Source organism: Lupinus angustifolius, chromosome LG07 (genome assembly GCF_001865875.1).
Source record: "Lupinus angustifolius cultivar Tanjil chromosome LG07, LupAngTanjil_v1.0, whole genome shotgun sequence".
Taxonomy (NCBI): domain Eukaryota; kingdom Viridiplantae; phylum Streptophyta; class Magnoliopsida; order Fabales; family Fabaceae; genus Lupinus; species Lupinus angustifolius.
Genome location: NC_032015.1, coordinates 7,193,838 through 7,215,420, shown reverse-complemented (window position 1 = coordinate 7,215,420; position 21,583 = coordinate 7,193,838). Strand labels below are relative to the sequence as shown.

At 33.1% G+C, this 21,583-nt stretch overlaps 3 protein-coding genes across 4 annotated transcripts; 1 reads left to right on the top strand and 2 right to left on the bottom strand.

Moving 5' to 3' along the window:
- Positions 315-3,014, top strand: LOC109352098 (pathogenesis-related protein 5-like). Its single transcript, XM_019593910.1, has 3 exons — positions 315-559; positions 678-1,356; positions 2,655-3,014. Exons 1-3 carry the CDS (start codon positions 493-495, stop codon positions 2,860-2,862), a joined length of 954 nt encoding a protein of 317 aa, XP_019449455.1. The 5' UTR covers positions 315-492; the 3' UTR covers positions 2,863-3,014.
- LOC109352097 (endoplasmin homolog) lies at positions 4,693-8,972 on the bottom strand. Its single transcript, XM_019593909.1, has 12 exons — positions 8,842-8,972; positions 8,569-8,680; positions 8,351-8,477; positions 8,111-8,249; positions 7,400-7,517; positions 7,097-7,296; positions 6,759-6,974; positions 6,496-6,661; positions 6,124-6,262; positions 5,877-6,027; positions 5,293-5,697; positions 4,693-5,209 (listed from the first exon to the last, which is right to left on the bottom strand). Exons 2-12 carry the CDS (start codon positions 8,624-8,626, stop codon positions 4,940-4,942), a joined length of 1,989 nt encoding a protein of 662 aa, XP_019449454.1. The 5' UTR covers positions 8,627-8,680; positions 8,842-8,972; the 3' UTR covers positions 4,693-4,939.
- LOC109352096 (endoplasmin homolog) lies at positions 9,021-13,616 on the bottom strand. 2 transcript variants are annotated; one of them, XM_019593907.1, is made up of 14 exons: positions 13,460-13,614; positions 13,117-13,237; positions 12,857-13,013; positions 12,372-12,452; positions 12,099-12,210; positions 11,881-12,007; positions 11,641-11,779; positions 10,930-11,047; positions 10,627-10,826; positions 10,289-10,504; positions 10,026-10,191; positions 9,654-9,792; positions 9,407-9,557; positions 9,021-9,227 (listed from the first exon to the last, which is right to left on the bottom strand). In XM_019593907.1, exons 1-14 carry the CDS (start codon positions 13,524-13,526, stop codon positions 9,021-9,023), a joined length of 2,001 nt encoding a protein of 666 aa, XP_019449452.1. In that variant the 5' UTR covers positions 13,527-13,614. The 2 variants fall into 2 exon arrangements, with proteins under 2 accessions (XP_019449452.1, XP_019449453.1); XM_019593908.1 differs by lacking the exon at positions 9,021-9,227 and adding an exon at positions 9,268-9,319 and having other exon boundaries at positions 9,369-9,557; positions 13,460-13,616.

Sequence of the window (21,583 nt, the reverse complement as noted above, 5' to 3'; positions counted from 1 at the left end):
TTTACCCAAAACATTTTCTAATACTTAATGAATTTAATATGTATATATTGTCTCCTTAAGTATTTTTTACATTATCAATAAATTATTTATTATTCATATGTTAATTATTTATGATTCTTACACCATGCTTTTCCTCAACAAATATTATTATGATAATTCACTCTACAGTCCAAAACTGGCAACATAAATTAGATCGTGTATCACTCTACAACTTATAGTGCGTTTTACTCCAACTAATATTCCAATATTATATTATCTATTCCAAGTTTCCAACTTTACAATTGTCAACTTCTCCTCTCATTCATTTATCTCTCACTCTCACATCAACAAAATCTTTTGTATGTAGTCGATGGTTGTTTCATTCATGCATGGGCGCTTCAGTGGAACACAAACATTGTCACCTCAATTCTTGTTTTCTCACTTCTTCCCCAACAACATTCTTATTTCATCATCCACATTCACCTTAATTATCTTCATTAATCACATTCATACATGGGCTTCTTTACTCCCCATTGTTTTTCTATATACTTTGCTCTCATCTTGGTTCTACTTTGCATCGGTAATTAATTCATTCTCCTCCTCCCTTTCTATTTTCAATTGTTATAATTATACTTATGCATAACCTTACACATTGATTAGTAACGACCATATGTTATGTTATATTAATTTGTTTACAGATAAAGGTGCAATAGGAGCAACATTTACTCTTAATAACAAATGTGATTACACTGTTTGGCCTGGAATTCTGGCCAATGTTGGAAGCTCCGGATTAGGCACCACCGGATTTGAGCTCCTACCAGGTGGATCACGGAGCTTCCAAGTACCACCAAATTGGTCTGGAAGAATATGGGGCAGAACTGGGTGCAATTTTGACCCAAATACCCAACAAGGTACTTGCACCACAGGAGATTGTGGATCCAACCAGATATCTTGTAATGGTGGTGGGGCAAGCCCACCCGCGACGTTGGCCGAGTTCACAATCGGGTCGGGCACCCAAGATTTTTATGACATGAGTTTGGTTGATGGATATAATTTACCTATGATGATTGACCCACGCGGTGGAATTGGTGCGTGTGGGTTAACCGGGTGCGTGACTGACCTTAACCAACAATGCCCGAATGAGTTACGAGTTGGGGATGGTTCCGCGTGTAAGAGCGCGTGTGAGGCGTTTAGGAGTCCTGAATACTGCTGCAGTGGCGCGTATGCTTCACCCACGACCTGCAAACCTTCTGTTTATTCCGAGATATTCAAATCCGCGTGTCCGAAATCGTATAGCTACGCCTATGACGATGCTACGAGTACGTTTACGTGTATGGGAGCTGATTATACTATTACATTCTGCCCTTCAAACACAAGGTAAGTAGATTCTGATCATGTTATGTTATCTATCTGTTAAACATGCATGCATGTTACCCATCTTGGTAATTAATTTAGTGTAATTACTTTTCTTTCTTTTTAGTGTCTATTTTTTATTTATTTATTTAAGACAACAATTCCAATTATTAATTGATACTTTCGGTTATTCATGTTATGATATGCATTCATATTTATGTTTATTTAAGAAAAATGGAGTATCCATGATGGTCATTGACTTTATGATTAAGTTGCCTAGTCGGTAGTTGATCTCATGTTACTCCTGTTTTGTAGATGTAGTATACTTTTAGTATGGTGCAAGTTGATGCATAAATATAATAATATTTGCTTGAGGTACACACAAAGAAAGTAAGACCATTCTTTACATTACAAATATGAATATCATGCTGTCCTTCTTTAACTATTTTGATATATATTTTTAGAAAAAAATGTATAAATCTTCTCAATTTTTTTCCCTGTAATCTCTATGAACTATCTTTCATATACAGTTACCCTTAAATTTTAGGAGTTTGTGAAATCATTTCATAAATAAAGATACTGTTAAATTATTAATAGGTCAATATGAAAGTTGTTATTATCGTACTCACAATAATAGCACTATAATAGTGTGGGTTAATAATCAACATCGAAATCCAAAGAATTTTAAAATGATGATCTAACAGTCTAGATTAAAACAATGTCCATGAGTAAAAGAATTTCATTGTTAATAATTTTATATTATCTTTATGGGAGACCAATTTCACCATCTATTAAAGTTTAAAGAGTAATTATCAAAAAAAAAATTGTGATGGTTAGATACAAATTAAAAGACATAAAACATGATATTTTTATAGACTTGTCCTTATTTTTTTAAATATATTTATAAAAATAAATTAAAATCTAAATGCAAGATATAAGTAATCAAGTACAATGTTCAATTATTTTCTTCATAATAATAATAATAATTAATAAATAAAATATGTGATACATGTTATTTTTCTTATAGTTTAAAGGATTTATATTTTATAGTAGAATATCATTTTCCTAATAATAATAGTACATTGTTCACAACTATACTTCCCCAGTTCCCCACTAGAACCCATTTGTAAATCAGTACATATCCCTTCTTTATTTCATTTTATTATTGTGATGGAAATAGCAAAACGGACAATCCCAATCTCTGATCCAATAAATCTTGATCTACACATTGCATTGTTAAAATCCTAACATTTTCCTCACTATAATAAGGCGTGGTTTTTTTTATAAGAATAGTTAAGTGTGACTTTTCTGTTTAAATGCAGCCAAAAATCAGCAAGAGATTCACCACCACCACCACCACCACCTCCTCCTCTTGCAATTGGGTCTGAAACAAGAACTGGAGAGATCCCTTTAATAGTTAACAGTCCATGGTTTTCTAACTTCTTCACTGGACTCTCATCCAAGTCCCACTCTTGTGCATCCTCATTCATTTTTACTCTCATTATGCTAATCTTCCTCTCATTGCAATAGTATAGTGTAGTATTCAAGGTTCAGAGTAGCAATTATGATGGTTGATTTAAAAATTATAGTTGTAAACGTAACAATTCCATAATTTTTATATACGTATGAAAGTATCATTATAATCACAAAATGTTCACTTTAGATTTTGAAGTGTTCTCCATCTTTTGGAATAGCCATTAATCATGGAGGGGGTGATTGCACCACCAAACAATTGTCTCACTCTTTAATTTTGATGTATAATTATTATTCTCAATCTTGTCTCATCCATTAATATGGTAGATATATAATATTCTATTTTGTTTCAGGAAGAAGAATAAAATGATACATAATAATGAATGTTTTTAATAACATACGTGATATTATAATATTAGATAGAATAAAATTGAGAACATCAACTTTGTACATGTAATATTGTCTTCTCAAATATAAGAAATTGATCCCTTTGATGTATTTATTATGTTAGTATAAGTGTATATTTGGTACCCCGCTTCAAATTTTCTGATTCTACCCATGTAAAGGATCTATCCATCTAGTCACAAAACCTCACCGTTGTATTGATTCTCCTTACTACTCGTGATAACTTCGGAAAACAAATGCAATTTAATCACGTGCACCTACCAACAAAAGGAACTTTTTAAAGGCATGGATTGTATCATCATTCAATTAGGGACTGATGTAGCGCACTATAAAAGAAAGTGTTTATTTTGCCAAGTTGCTTGACTTAGAATCCAAGTAATAGTATGGTGGGTACTTGTACTAGCCAGCTGAAGTAAACCAACTATGAGGGTATTTGAAGCGAAAATTGTCTTAAATTATGTCCAAAATTTTGTCTTGCATAAATAAAAATGTCATATTAATTAAAAAAAAATTAGGACATTTGGGCTGGTTAAATAAGATACAATCTGTCCAGTATAGAGACAATAGTGCCAGTTTTTGCTTATGTTAAACTCATTCGGAGCTTTCTATTATAAAACAACAATGCAATAAAATAATTCAACGAGAGCACATTGCCTCTGATTTTCAAAGCAGTAATAGCTTACATAGAGTGCAATAAAACCTTTATGCTACAACAGAATAATCCTTCGGAGCATTAGATATTATCAAAATGAGTTAATCTCTATCAAAAAAATCATTTACACATGCATGATGATAGGAATGGAATCTTTATAACATGTTTTGCTTAATAAACCAATGTAGATATATTTACATATAATGATCTTATAGCCGTATTAAAATAATTTTTTACATAAATTATTTATCAAGAAAAAAACTGAAATGATGTAAACATTATTCAAAAAAATGAAATGAAGTAAATATTTATGTATGCATTCGAAAAATCTACTATCTTTATTTCTTGAGTTGCGTAATTGTGTAGATTCTATTTAGTTAACGAGCACTTATAGTTAGCGGTTGAATGGATGATATACAATCACAATAATTAAAGTATGGCATGACTCAGATTTTTTTCCGATACATAAGATTGAACATTAGTACAGCCCTTCATTAAGAATATTCCAATTGAATTCAATGCCTAACCTTAATGATCACAGAATGTTATTAGACCTATATTCCAACCCAGAGAAAGATAACATTTTCTAAGCATAAACTACTTAAGGATCGGCCGAAGATTGAACACAGCATTTCCACCCAACAACTTTTGCACTTAGAGGATTCAAATTGTTAACAAGGTGGAAAAGGCTGAACATTATCTCAAGATAACCAAAATGTTAGAGGTTCGATTCCCATGAACTACACTTATTATGAGGGTCAGTCACTCACCCTGAAAGGGGATTAGTTCCTTACCCAAAGGGTGAGGAAATACCCTTGATAGTGCCAAAAAAACATAAAGGACACCCTACTGAGTTACTTGAAGAAGTACAGAAGTACATTTTCTTTAACAGTTTACTATAATGCTAAGGGAAATTCCATTGGATAATGTTTCACCAAACAAAAGTTCCATTGGACTGTGATTAAGTTAAGACTAACGTGCTCCTTTAACAACTTCATAGGGAGCCAATACTCATTCTAGAGGGCTCTTGGATCTATTTCATAAAACTAAACCAAGAAACGGAGGCAACAGAAAAATCTACAACTCGTCCTTGACATCACCATTCTCATCATTCACAGCTTCAGCTTCGGCCTTTGAAGTAGATGCATCTTCTTTCGCGTCACTTTCAGCCTCGACTTCTTGGGTGTCATCTTCCTCTTCAACTGCGGCATCGGGACTGATGTCCAAGCTAGACTTTACTGAATCATAAACACGTGAAGCAAAATCCTTGGGATCGTCAAGTAGGAAGCCACTTTCAAAGAGTGCAGTCTGGTACATCAGCTCTGCTGTATGCTTCACACTCTCATCCTGAAAAGTAAGCCATTTGTGTTAACAAATACACCCTCGTTGTGCTGGGTGAAGTATATGAATAATTCAAATTTAGAATATACCTCAGGGTTCTTTACTACTCTCTCACGGAGCTCCTTGATTATAGGATGCCTAGGATTGATCTCAAGAACCCTCTTGCCGCGCATGTATGCTTGTTTGCTAGCATCTGACAAAGTTTGAGATTGCATGATTCTTTCCATGTTGGCACTCCAACCATATTTTGATGTCACCACCACACAAGGGGTGTTATCCAATCGGTTGGATATCTTCACATCATCAACATTCTCACTGGCAAGGGTATTTTTCCACCACTTCGTAAGATCCTTGAAGGACTCCTTCAGTCCCTTGTCCTTTGCGTCCTTTCCAAGTTTCAAACCCTCCTTGGACACATTCTGGAACTTCTTATCTTCATAATCCATCAAGTATTGCATCAAGTATTCATCAACTGGATCAGTGAAGTAAATAACCTGGAGTGGTTTGAAAAGCAGATACACTCAAAAATATGAAATCATCATTCCTTCTCTACAGAACAGAAGTTTTCAAAATATAAAGAAAGCATAGACGTTTTCTAATTATGAAGAGTCAAAACATATAAATACTACATTCGAGCCAATAGAATTTGCTTAAAAACAAGATTTAATTGCACCTCAAAATTTTTCTTCTTAAGCCGCTCAAGGAATGGAGATTTTTCTAGCTGTTCTTTGTTGGTTCCAGTTATGTAAAAGATATCTTTCTGTCCAGCTTTCATCCTAGATATGTACTGATCAAGAGAAGCCAATTTACCATCTGACTTGGTGCTGCAAGAGATTCGAGCTTCATATAAATTGTCAACTAATATAAGTAGGGAAATAACACTGCCACAAGAATTATTCACAAGAAAACAAGTGACGTACCTCTCAAATCTGAGTAGTTTTGCCAACCGATTTCTGTTGGTGGCATCCTCAATGATACCAAGCTTAATGGACTTCCCAAACTCATTCCAGAACTTAGCATATTGACCTCTCTTTTCATCATTGCCAGAGGACAACTCTTCTGCATCACAATTTAACATAAGTAGAAGTGCAAAGTTATTGAATAGAATTGAGAAAAAGACTCTGAACTTACATTTGAAAAGAGATGACAAAGCCAAATTAGACATAAACAAAAAACAAAATAACAACCAATCCAACATTTTTAGGACAGGTATACAAGATTTGGACAACCTTAACCACTAAAAAAGAATTGGGATTACGGCAAATGGAACCAAAAGATTCATTACATCATACCTTTCTTTTCTTTGTCAGAGGACTCATCAGGATCCTCTTCAGCAATCCTACGGATCATATCAAGGGCTTTCCTAATAAGTTTCTTCTTGATTGTCTTTAAACTACTGTGTTGTTGAAGCATTTCTCGTGATACATTAAGTGGCAATGTGTCAGAATCTACAAGACCCTGCTCCCAATGTCAAAAAAGAACTTTCAGTAAGGAAAATTATTCTGATCCTCACAAAATAAACTTATTTGCGATAACAAAGCACACCCATAGTTACCTTCAAAAAGTTGAGGTATTTAGGCAACAGTTCATCAAATTCATCTGAAATAAATACACGTCTAACATACAGCTTCAGGTTGGATTTGTTTGAGTTGTAGTAACTCTCATATAAATCATGAGGAGCCTTAGGTGGCACAAACAGGACTGCCTTGAACTCTACATCACCTTCAGCAATAAAGTGGCTCCATGATAAAGGTTTCTCATCACTTAAATCCTGCACAAAACATAATTCCACAACCTCATGAGTATTAAGTATTAACAAACTTCAGAGTGGAGTGAACTTAACACTATAATTAGCTTAAAGCTTCTCATAGATAATGAAGGTGACAATATTACCTTGGCAAGAGAGTGGTAGAATTTGGTATACTCCTCATCTGTAACCTCCTTTGGGTTCCGCAGCCATATAGCCTTCACATCATTTAAAAGTTCCCATTCATAAGTCGTTTCCTTCACCTTCTTTGTTTTGGGCTTCTTTTCTTCATCTTCACTTTTGTCGGCATCTTCTTCAGTTTCTTCGTCGGAGGAGATGCTTTCAGCTGTTTAAGGAGTGACAGAAGGTAAGAAAGACAAACTAAAACGTCATTGAAACATGGGATAAAAATAGAAAATCACACAGCTGAGTTCTAAAATTATACATACATGATTCGTCTTCATCATTAGAATCATCTTCATCAGAAGGAACCTCCACATCAACCTCTTTGCTTGCCCAAATATAGATAGGGAAGTTAATAAACTCAGAGTATCTCTTCACCAATTCCTGAAAAGGAGTAGTTATTGGATCAAATTTAGCAGAACATTGTGGCACAAGTGACTAAACAAACCTCAAACAGCCTCTAGTGAAACATCAAGGGAGCCGACTTCAGAAGAAGGTTATGACTCTTTTAAATGTAAAATAGGGAGAAAAAATAGAATGCATACTGACAGAGATGGCAAGTTGCTGGCCATTTAAGAAATTTGGATGATACAGAATAGGGCAATTATATAAAGAGTAGAAGGGGTTCATATTTTTTTAACCATTAGATGCACATTAAGATTTACGCTAGCAAATCATAACCCAATGTAAACATACATTTATTTTGAGCTGTAGGTGTAGCACTCCACAGAAGCCCTACTAGCTACTACTTACTTAATGTTGTATATATGCTGAATGAAAACCAATAGCATGTGTATCACTAAAAAACGAAGGGTCAGAAGCACAACATGAATGTACAGAGAAACTATGTGGTAAAACAAACTTTGCTATTAAGTCCTATATTTTCAATCATAAGCAAAGCACACAGGTAGAATCACCCGCAGTAGAAACACAACACATATTGTGGATAATAATTAAGGTAATGATTTAGTGCATACTTTCAGCTTAGACTCCTCTAAGTACTCCCCAGCCTCATCTTTGAGGTGTAATCTAATCTCAGTTCCACGTCCTAGTGGCTCATTCCATGTATCTTCTGAAATTGCAAATGCTCCATCAGCTTTTGATTCCCACACATATCTGAGTCAAACAATTTTTGAATCAGCATGCTGGGGCAGATTTCTAGAAAACATCATGTGCAATAATGATAAGAGAATCAATATCAAGGGTAAGTGACTTACTGTTTGTCTTCGTTATGCTTGCTAATGACTTCAACATAGTCAGCCACAAGATAAACAGAGTAGAAACCAACTCCAAACTGCCCAATGAGATTGAGATCCCCACTTGTCTGCATTTTCTCAACAAATGCTGTACAAATAGATGGTTTCAGTTAACATCTTTCGCACCTTAATACAAATGAAGATTCTTTCAAACAAGACAGTGAGTACAAGATAAAGACCTGAAGTTCCAGATTTTGCTATAGTTCCCAGATTCTTAATTAAATCCTCCTTTGTCATTCCAATACCTCTGTCTCGAATCGACAGGATTTTCTTTTCCTTGTCCAACTTAATCTGCAGCAGCATCATGTTTTAGGTGCAAAATAAACCACGAATACAGTAAGTCAACAAGCAAATTCAAGATATCAGCAGTGGTTACACTGCCACCGTAAAGACAAATAAAAGGAAAACATGTGCATATTATTAAATTGAATTGAAAATTAAGAAGTACTTACCTGGATTTCAAGCTTGGCATTATCACCTTCACCCAAAACCTCCTTATCTGTGAGGGAGAGGAACCTAATCTTGTCCAATGCCTAATCGTGGAGCAAATTGTCATTAATACCAAGTGCATGATTGACTATAATTAATATTTTAGGTAGAATGCAATCTTCTTTTTTATTTCTTCAAATGCTCATATCTTCACATCATCAACATTCTCACTGGCAAGGGTATTTTTCCACCACTTCGTAAGATCCTTGAAGGACTCCTTCAGTCCCTTGTCCTTTGCGTCCTTTCCAAGTTTCAAACCCTCCTTGGACACATTCTGGAACTTCTTATCTTCATAATCCATCAAGTATTGCATCAAGTATTCATCAACTGGATCAGTGAAGTAAATAACCTGGAGTGGTTTGAAAAGCAGATACACTCAAAAATATGAAATCATCATTCCTTCTCTACAGAACAGAAGTTTTCAAAATATAAAGAAAGCATAGACGTTTTCTAATTATGAAGAGTCAAAACATATAAATACTACATTCGAGCCAATAGAATTTGCTTAAAAACAAGATTTAATTGCACCTCAAAATTTTTCTTCTTAAGCCGCTCAAGGAATGGAGATTTTTCTAGCTGTTCTTTGTTGGTTCCAGTTATGTAAAAGATATCTTTCTGTCCAGCTTTCATCCTAGATATGTACTGATCAAGAGAAGCCAATTTACCATCTGACTTGGTGCTGCAAGAGATTCGAGCTTCATATAAATTGTCAACTAATATAAGTAGGGAAATAACACTGCCACAAGAATTATTCACAAGAAAACAAGTGACGTACCTCTCAAATCTGAGTAGTTTTGCCAACCGATTTCTGTTGGTGGCATCCTCAATGATACCAAGCTTAATGGACTTCCCAAACTCATTCCAGAACTTAGCATATTGACCTCTCTTTTCATCATTGCCAGAGGACAACTCTTCTGCATCACAATTTAACATAAGTAGAAGTGCAAAGTTATTGAATAGAATTGAGAAAAAGACTCTGAACTTACATTTGAAAAGAGATGACAAAGCCAAATTAGACATAAACAAAAAACAAAATAACAACCAATCCAACATTTTTAGGACAGGTATACAAGATTTGGACAACCTTAACCACTAAAAAAGAATTGGGATTACGGCAAATGGAACCAAAAGATTCATTACATCATACCTTTCTTTTCTTTGTCAGAGGACTCATCAGGATCCTCTTCAGCAATCCTACGGATCATATCAAGGGCTTTCCTAATAAGTTTCTTCTTGATTGTCTTTAAACTACTGTGTTGTTGAAGCATTTCTCGTGATACATTAAGTGGCAATGTGTCAGAATCTACAAGACCCTGCTCCCAATGTCAAAAAAGAACTTTCAGTAAGGAAAATTATTCTGATCCTCACAAAATAAACTTATTTGCGATAACAAAGCACACCCATAGTTACCTTCAAAAAGTTGAGGTATTTAGGCAACAGTTCATCAAATTCATCTGAAATAAATACACGTCTAACATACAGCTTCAGGTTGGATTTGTTTGAGTTGTAGTAACTCTCATATAAATCATGAGGAGCCTTAGGTGGCACAAACAGGACTGCCTTGAACTCTACATCACCTTCAGCAATAAAGTGGCTCCATGATAAAGGTTTCTCATCACTTAAATCCTGCACAAAACATAATTCCACAACCTCATGAGTATTAAGTATTAACAAACTTCAGAGTGGAGTGAACTTAACACTATAATTAGCTTAAAGCTTCTCATAGATAATGAAGGTGACAATATTACCTTGGCAAGAGAGTGGTAGAATTTGGTATACTCCTCATCTGTAACCTCCTTTGGGTTCCGCAGCCATATAGCCTTCACATCATTTAAAAGTTCCCATTCATAAGTCGTTTCCTTCACCTTCTTTGTTTTGGGCTTCTTTTCTTCATCTTCACTTTTGTCGGCATCTTCTTCAGTTTCTTCGTCGGAGGAGATGCTTTCAGCTGTTTAAGGAGTGACAGAAGGTAAGAAAGACAAACTAAAACGTCATTGAAACATGGGATAAAAATAGAAAATCACACAGCTGAGTTCTAAAATTATACATACATGATTCGTCTTCATCATTAGAATCATCTTCATCAGAAGGAACCTCCACATCAACCTCTTTGCTTGCCCAAATATAGATAGGGAAGTTAATAAACTCAGAGTATCTCTTCACCAATTCCTGAAAAGGAGTAGTTATTGGATCAAATTTAGCAGAACATTGTGGCACAAGTGACTAAACAAACCTCAAACAGCCTCTAGTGAAACATCAAGGGAGCCGACTTCAGAAGAAGGTTATGACTCTTTTAAATGTAAAATAGGGAGAAAAAATAGAATGCATACTGACAGAGATGGCAAGTTGCTGGCCATTTAAGAAATTTGGATGATACAGAATAGGGCAATTATATAAAGAGTAGAAGGGGTTCATATTTTTTTAACCATTAGATGCACATTAAGATTTACGCTAGCAAATCATAACCCAATGTAAACATACATTTATTTTGAGCTGTAGGTGTAGCACTCCACAGAAGCCCTACTAGCTACTACTTACTTAATGTTGTATATATGCTGAATGAAAACCAATAGCATGTGTATCACTAAAAAACGAAGGGTCAGAAGCACAACATGAATGTACAGAGAAACTATGTGGTAAAACAAACTTTGCTATTAAGTCCTATATTTTCAATCATAAGCAAAGCACACAGGTAGAATCACCCGCAGTAGAAACACAACACATATTGTGGATAATAATTAAGGTAATGATTTAGTGCATACTTTCAGCTTAGACTCCTCTAAGTACTCCCCAGCCTCATCTTTGAGGTGTAATCTAATCTCAGTTCCACGTCCTAGTGGCTCATTCCATGTATCTTCTGAAATTGCAAATGCTCCATCAGCTTTTGATTCCCACACATATCTGAGTCAAACAATTTTTGAATCAGCATGCTGGGGCAGATTTCTAGAAAACATCATGTGCAATAATGATAAGAGAATCAATATCAAGGGTAAGTGACTTACTGTTTGTCTTCGTTATGCTTGCTAATGACTTCAACATAGTCAGCCACAAGATAAACAGAGTAGAAACCAACTCCAAACTGCCCAATGAGATTGAGATCCCCACTTGTCTGCATTTTCTCAACAAATGCTGTACAAATAGATGGTTTCAGTTAACATCTTTCGCACCTTAATACAAATGAAGATTCTTTCAAACAAGACAGTGAGTACAAGATAAAGACCTGAAGTTCCAGATTTTGCTATAGTTCCCAGATTCTTAATTAAATCCTCCTTTGTCATTCCAATACCTCTGTCTCGAATCGACAGGATTTTCTTTTCCTTGTCCAACTTAATCTGCAGCAGCATCATGTTTTAGGTGCAAAATAAACCACGAATACAGTAAGTCAACAAGCAAATTCAAGATATCAGCAGTGGTTACACTGCCACCGTAAAGACAAATAAAAGGAAAACATGTGCATATTATTAAATTGAATTGAAAATTAAGAAGTACTTACCTGGATTTCAAGCTTGGCATTATCACCTTCACCCAAAACCTCCTTATCTGTGAGGGAGAGGAACCTAATCTTGTCCAATGCCTAATCGTGGAGCAAATTGTCATTAATACCAAGTGCATGATTGACTATAATTAATATTTTAGGTAGAATGCAATCTTCTTTTTTATTTCTTCAAATGCTCTCTTGGCAAATATCTAAAGTATAAATTATCCTAAGCACAAAACAATTTAATTCAAACGCAAACTAAGGTAGCAGAGTTTGGAATGCAGACAGAATAAAACAGAAATTGATAGTTATGTTCTATTTTATAAAGTATGCCAAACATAGACCTAGAACAAAACTCATATTTTTCTATTCCTCCTATTCTAGCATGTCTTCCAAATGCTACCCTAGTAACAGCTTGAGTTCGGTAAAAATCTCTAATTCAATACATTTTTTCTCTCCAAATGAAACAAATAAGCAAACATAAAAGGAAAATAACTTACATCAGAAGCGTTAGAGATCAACTCCCTGAGGAAAATATCTTTGTTACTATACAGTGAGTTGATGATAATATCCATAAGCCGCGACACCTCTGCTTGGAACTCAAACTTCTCTGCATTGCTCCGAAGTGATCTATTCTTCGAGATCGACTCCGCTTCCCTTTCATCACATTAGCAAACCCTTTGTTTACTTCACTCCCCATACACATTACCAAAAGTTACTATGAATTTCACATAGAAAAAGTTACTATGAAATAAAATACCTCTTGACCACATCTGAGTCAGTGGAAAGACCATGAGGAACAGCACCGATCTTGTCCTCAACCTTAGGTAGATCTACAAGCTCTTCTGAATCAGCCTCTGCATTTGCCTTCAATTTTTGACCTAATGACACAAAATGCAAAATAAGTATTCTACTAAATTGATTTGATCTCTGAACTGAACAAGTAACATATATGGAAATCTCAGCTAGTTAAAGGTAAATATACTCTTACTTCATCGAGTTTACGCAAAATCAATTTAAATGAGCTTATATAAACATAATTGTATCTTGAAATGAAATTTTGATAAATCAAAAAATGATGTAAACTAAGAAGCAATGGATACCTTGATCTGAAAATAGAAGGAGGAGAGAGAGTAGAAGAAGAACTGAAGGGAGAGTCCACTTCTTCATGAAAATGGTGATGGTGTTGAGTTTCTAGTAGCTTCGCTTCTTCTTCTAACACTGAACTTAGTTGATTTATCTAACCTTCTTTTACTTATTATATATACTCGGTTATTAGTTGTGTCCGTGATTGATACGGGGTTTTTCATTTCGCCAGCGTGGATGATCGAGCGGCTTTGATCTTGTTTGAGACATGTGGCATGGTTTTATCCGTTTGTCTTGTTTAAGAGACTTATATCTTATCTCAAATCAAGTCGTGTCTCATTTCTTTTCTGAACCAATTAGAATATTATTTTTTGTTTTTAGAAGAAAAAAAATTATTTATATGACAATATGTGATTAGTTCAGGATAGAAAATGATGTAGATGATGCCTTTCCGTTGCGTTGAGGTGAGTTTTTGCTCTATTTGGTTAGAAGGAAAAAGGTAAGAAGAGAGAAATAGGTGAGAAAAATAGTGAAATGAGAGAAATATAGTGAAATTTTGTGTTGTTTGGTTCAATAGAAAAAAAAGTGATATGTTACTCACCCACTCTTCCTCAAGAGATCATCTGTCTCAAAATGATTATGTCTTTATATCCTTAGTCAATCAACTTTATCCAAATAATATAAAAATATTATTTTGTTTTTTTGAGTTATTTTTTTTATTAAAGTAACACATTTTTATTAGTCCAGGATGAAGAAGACATGTTATCTTTTTCCCTCTTCCTCTCATACTTTCTCTTGATAGGGAAGAAAAAAAAATTTGTTGGATTCAACTTCATTTCTCTCATTCTTTTTCTCCACCGTTTCTCCTCTAAAAAGGAAGAGTAATTTCTATTGGAGAGTCAAGTGTATTATAAGACAGAATTGGACTATCAATTTTAAAAATTAGTTTATTAAAAAATAAACTAAAATCATGATTATTAGATATTTATTTATGTAATATATCACAATTTCAATATGTAATGGAATCTCTATTAGTCACTAAAATACAGTCTTGCACGGTCTACTACTGTAGCATTGGCAATTTCACAATGCCACTCCTAGTACTAGTCATGAAACATGACAGCTTTCTAGTTTCTACTGCTTCTACATGGAAATTTCAGTACTTTGACTTGAATAATAATCCATAGTTAATTTCAGTTTTTCGTTTTACTCTAATTGTGAATTTGGTGATGGGTTTTTTAGAAAATTTAGTTATATTTATAAATAAAAAATTTGCGGGGTATCTGAATTGATATATGATGGAAAGTAATTAATTGCACTAAAACATGGATGAAGTGGACATTCACAAATTTATATTTTCTTATAATTAGGTATGACTAGTTAGATGTCTTCACTTAAAATAGATATATGCTTGCATATATGAATGACAAAAAACCTTCGTGAGTATCCGTAGACTATGAAGCACGTATACTGATACGTGTGTTGAGTATGATACGTATATGATACGTCGATACGTATTTTTTCCAAAACATAGAATACGATACATTCAGGATACACGTATAAAATAATAAAAACACATAAAATATGATAAAATTATAAGTGTAAATCAAAATATCCAAAGTAAAAAATATAATGAAAATTTAAAATCATTGTCCTCCATAACAAATCTATCTTATCATATTTTAATGAAAACGAATCTATCCTAAAATCATTGTCCGTCATAACAAATATATCTTATCTTATTTTAATGAAAACGAATCTATCTTATCCTGTTTTATTAGAAACAAATCTATTTTATCATGTTTTATTGGAAACAAATCTATCTTATCATGTTTTATTGGAAACGAATCATCCTATATTTTACTGAAAACGAAATCATATATCCTATATTTTATTGAAAACGAATTGGATACATGTCTTAATATTTATTTATTTTTTTTTTTTTTTTTTTGGATACTCTATGGATACGTATCATTCGCAAATCTGAGCGTATCCATGTCGGATACGTGTCAGACACCGACACGTGAGAGTGTTTGACGAATTTGTGCTTCATAGCCCGTATAAATACCCGCAACGGGTATCCGCAATAAAAGCTTATAGGCGGGAGCGAATTTTGTGATACCTGTCCGGCGGGTACTCGCAAATTTATATATTTAGTTTTTAGTTAAACTTATATATATATTTTTATTATTATTTTAAGATTATATATCATATATTTTATTATTATTTCATAATAAATTACACATATTTGACTATGATAATAAATTTATCATATTAGTCATGTAACAATTATTTTTACATATTGATTATTACAAATTATATAAATATATAATTAAAATTAAAAATCCGTTGGGTACCCGTAAATACTTGCTACCCGCACAGGTACCCGCAAATATTGTAGGTTTGGGCATGATAAAATATTACCTGCGCCTCCCCGAGCCTATTGCCATCCCTATTTGCATAACATAAGGATATGTTTATATTAATTTTATTTCTTTTAAAAATATATCTATTTTACTTTTCTATTTTTTAAAATTCCATGACTTAATAATTTATATTATTATATAAAGTCAAAACCTTTTTTAATTACCATGATGTAGTTTTATAATTCAAATATTACCCTTTTCTATAGTCTATCCAAAACTGCTATTCTTATGTTCTCTCTTTCTATTTTTTTTTCTATTTTTTAAAATTCCATGATTTAATAGTTTATACTATTATATAAAGTAAAAAAAAAATTATTTGTTATGATGTAATTTTATAATTTCAATATTACCCTTTTCTATAGTCTATCCAAAAATTATGTCACTGCATGTGCTATTAATTATGATTGGTAAAAGAAAATTTAATTATTAATTTTTTAATTTAAATATATTTTTTCGACCAATCATAAGCTAATGGTACATGTAGTGACACAACTAGTGGGACAACAAATATGTTTCCCTACCCTTATCACTCAACTGCCTCTTCTATAATTGCAAACTCATTTAACATATCATCTCTTCTCATTCTCCGATTAGAAAAAAATCATTCTATGATTCATAAACACCATTTTAGTCCAATCTGGAGTTTTGATTGTTAGCCACCCATTTCAATCCAATCTCAAGTATATGATTTCACGATACATAGCGAGAGATGAATGTACACGTAGCAAAAAAGCAAAAGTTTGATATGTGGGTTGAATTTTCATTTCTCATATTCTTCTAATTGCCTCCGGTGCAGAAAAAGAAGATGGAGGAATTGAATTCATACACCAAAAGACAAACTTTCCAAGTGGAATTGAGCCAAGGCAGCAGCCAAATCTGATTTACCGAGTGGATTTGATGTCTCTACGCAAGGGATGTGTTCATATTATCTGAATGGTAAACATCCTTATCGCTCTATCACTCACTATCAAAGGTGGTGGTGTGGCTAAAAGTAGCGGCCAAACCTCTCCCTAAAATGATTCTCTTGATATCAACATGTTACTTTTGCTCCATTTCTTAATAAGAAATTTCAAACCTTACAACATTTTACTTTTTGGTTTCGATCTTTAGTTTCTAATGTTGGTATATTATTTTATGTGTTTAAATTATATTACTCTTTCTCATTCTAAATTAGGGTTTGATTCTAAATTGTTTTACTGAATTTAGTTGATTCTAAAAATGTCCCACACTTATTTGACAAAATGTCCATTTGACTATATGAAAGTTGAATTCTATATAGTAAGTTGCAAATCTTATCGTATTTAAGAAATACTTAAATAATATGACTTCTAATGTTCTTCTTTAGATTTGAATCACATAAAAATAGATCGATCACTTACCAATGTGGTTACCATTTGGAGGAAGCAATTATCAACAAATATAATTCATCTTTCCTATTTTGCCCTCTCACAATTTCTTATTTCCATATATTACTCTCATTTTTAACATCTAGTGTAAAAGCTATATATTTTCCCTATGGCAGTTTTACATTTTGCACATAGAACATTGATGAGATAATGTAGTTTACATTTTGCATGTGGAGGGGATGGAGAGAATGTGACATGAATAGATACCATCCATATTATTTGCTTGGAACGGAGAGAATATGTTCAAATGTATTCTTCCTTATTGTTTATAATTCGCTTGCCCTATATCCGGTTATCATCTTTTTCATGCCTAGATATTGTATCATTTTTTTCCTTTTCACTTGCCTTTGCTTACATTTTGCTCGATGAAATGCCAAAGTGAATTATATTGTCGTGTGAAACCATGAATCATTTGTTTATCATATTATATGGGTGATGCTTAGAACTTATTAACCAATAGTCAATGGTTCATGCACAGAAAATCCTTTGATTGTCATATTGAATTACATTTTATTCAAATCCTTTAACAATTAAGGAGTGTTTGTCCTATATAGATGTGCTTTTATATATCAATGTGCATAGAAATGAAACACTATTTTTAAGTTGAGAGACTTTCCAAACTAAGTAGAATTGGTACTATGGAATTTGTTATCAATTAAAGTACTTTCTTTTCATGTTCTATTTTGTTATCAAGTTATGATATAATGTGATAATATAGAATATTTTCATATAAAGAATATCACCCAAAGTGGTCATCAAATATCACCCATATGTGTTTAGTAATAAAAATACAATATACTTTTCAAAATGTTATGTTTAATATAGTAAAACATACACTTTCCACAAACTAATTCATGTTTTGTTTATTTGTTTCTTAATGTGTTTTGGGTTATGATTTGGGAACCACGTATCCCATAGGGTTATTGTCAAGGTTTTTTATCCTAAAAAGACACGGGATAATGCAACAAATTCTATCTATCCAATAAAAAATGTCTTTTACTTTAAAAATTGCTTGCCTAATACTATGAACATTAAACGTGGAATGATACATTCATAAAAGTCATTCCTACTTTAGCATTTTTAAATTAAAAGAGAAGGGATGGGATAAGTGATGTATCTCATGTGTTGTTGCATCCTTGAAGGTTATATGTGCTCCTTTCTAAAAAGAAAGGGTGACTCTAATAAGATTATCAAAGTTGTGATATAATATTTATGTGTGATATAATAATTGTTATGACCTATCTGTGATAGATGTTTTCAATTTTATAATCAGATATATAAATGTGCTTATACAAATGTGCATATGTATCATACACTATTTGTAAATTGAAAGACTTTGCAAATTAAGTGGAAGTGGCACTGCTATATGAATAATACACAAGATTGAGTACATACTGATATAAATAATTTTTTTATTACATTTGGTCTAAACATATATAAGTTGATAATTGACAACTTATTTTTTCTTATACATGTGTAATCATATATTGCGCTACCATGTAGGTGAGTGTGATGTTTAAATATTAAAAAATTGGTTAAATTGAATAGATTCAATGGTATAGTGAAAATTGACATTTTTTATTTAGTTTGTAGTTGAACTTTGTGATATTTTTTATTGATGCTGGAGTATTCTTTGAAGGAAGTTTGGATACTATCTACCACAATGGTGTAATCACATTGGGTTGTTTCCATGGTTGTTAAATAAGATCATCACCATTAAAAAAGTTAATGATGATCATTTAATAAAGGGTTGCTTCGATGTTTATAGTGATAACTGACATTTTTTCTTTCGTTGGTACTTGAACTTTTGTGATCTTTTTTATTCATGATGGAGTATTCTTTTAGATGTGTTAATAAATGTGAGGTATGCACTAAATATTATATTGAGATGTATTTTCCTTTATGTATCTATTATTCGTTTACCTTTTGTTAAGTTTCATGCCTACCTACAATTATTACCATTTTCATCTTCACTTACCTTCGGTAAAATGCCTAAGTGGATTATATTATTGAAAGCTTAATAATAACTCCCCTCCAATTTATCTTCATAACAGACATAATAATGATTACTACTTTTTAGAAGTCTGTTATTATTAAATGGTAATATAATTTACTTCATGGAGGAATGCAAAAAAGAAATGAACACCCTTCTCTTCACATAATCATTTCATGTTCTTCATTTATTACTTTTGCATCATATTTGTTTTATATTAGTTAGTTTTTATGTCTTTTTGTTTGTATTAGTTAATTGCAAAGAATCCCTTTTGAACATATTAATACATAATTCAGAATTGATGAATATATAATTCATAATTATATAACCCGTGTATAATTATATTGAAATTTTAATGTTCATTACAATAAGATATTGTCACTTTAATTTTCAATAACAATACAGGAAAAATATAATTGTTTCTCACTTCTATCCTATCCAAGAAATATCATTACTCAGTTTATCATATCTATTACTTACAATTATGTCTTATTCCAAATTTTGAAGTAACTTCAATTTTCACATTTCATAAATCTTTTTTAAAATTTCCCATGACCTAAAAATCATATAATTATAGTTATATTTTGTCAATATCCATTCATATACGATAAAAATATAGAAATTGTAGTGTTCATTATAATGGGAATTGATGAATCGCTTTATAATGAACATAATAAATTTCATTATATGTTATAATAACGATTGCACAAATTTTAGTGTTTTAAACATTAATTTAAACATCTCATATTTACTTCCACAAATTACACTATGGTGAGACATTTGTAATGCCATGAAAATTACTTCATAAAATAATATAATTAATCCCTTAGAAAATGGGAAAAAGATTTCTTTTCTTTTTGTAACATATAAACCACAAATTATTTCCCTTAAATCCACTCATTTTTCAAGACGTCACATTTTTATAAACTACGAAAAGTAAATGACTGATACCTAATGATAATTGAAAATGACACAACACTTTTCTGAATACTTCTTTGTTAATAATTAGACTAGACCCTACAACACGTTCAACGAGGTATTGCTTGGTCAAGTAAAATGGTAGTACAAAATATAAGGCAAAATCTAATCATCGCCTAAACTAAAACTAAACAAATATGTTGAGTTATTCAGCACTACAAAGGTACCACACATAGATACCAAAACCCCACAAAGCAAAACGGATAAGAAAGTGGCTCCTAACGGCTAGCTCCAATGCTAACGGGGGCACTAGTACACTTACTCGGGTCCTCCACCATCTTGGAGTCCATAGAGAGATCTACCACTTTGATAGAGTCTCTATGCATATCAACCTCACGCAATCTTCCTTCTCAGCTTCCATCTCCTCCACTGTGTCATAGGCCGAATCCAGCGACCTAATCCCTATTCCCGCATCTTCCTGCGGTTCTAGCATGATTCGCCGAGCGGCTCTCCTGGATAGTGGAGAACGAATCACATCGTTCCAACTCCTTTGCCTCGTGAATGGCCCTGTAGTAGCTAGTCCTCAAGGAGTCGTAGACTGGGTAGATGATACGGTAGGTGTCGGCCTTCGGTCTGGTAGAGTGAAGGAAACCTCTAAGTCCATATGATGGGATGGGAAGCGCATTGTGGTGCCGTCACACACCATCTCCAGCTTCAAGGTACAAGGGCCTATGTAGGTGTAACGATCCCCATCAATCATCCATGCCCTCTCCCGGGACATCGAGAATTGGTAGCTCGGAATCCTCGTTGATCGGCCCATCTGGATGCGAACGTGTACCGATAACAAGCAGAAAGAAAGGGAGTAAGACATCTAATGAATATTTTTTATCGACGGCGTTGAATTATATAGAATATCACATTCATACATAACACACATGATATACATACTAGGTTATCACATACATAAATGCAAATGATGAATAATGTTTGTAACTTAGACTATAAGGATCAATATCCACGAGTTCAATATATGAAGGCTATGTTTATTTTATCCATAACGAGCCGATTTGAACACACCAACTTATTCCTTGCAAAGATATATGATCGATCTGTTCCAATGGAACTGTCCATTTCAAGATGGTGTCGTATTAAACATTTTCTAGGCATTCATCTCATCGATCGTGATTGCAAAAAGGGATTATCAGAGATCATCTAGTTTCCGATGTGAGAACTATCTGATCCAATAAAATATCTCATATAGGAATATGATCGAGGCCGTACCCGATACAAATAATATAACAATTAAAACTGCAGTACTAGGAAGTGACTCCTAGGTCGTTTCCCAAGGATTATCTTTCAGACAAAGCTTCAAACACCTTATACTCACACACACACAAG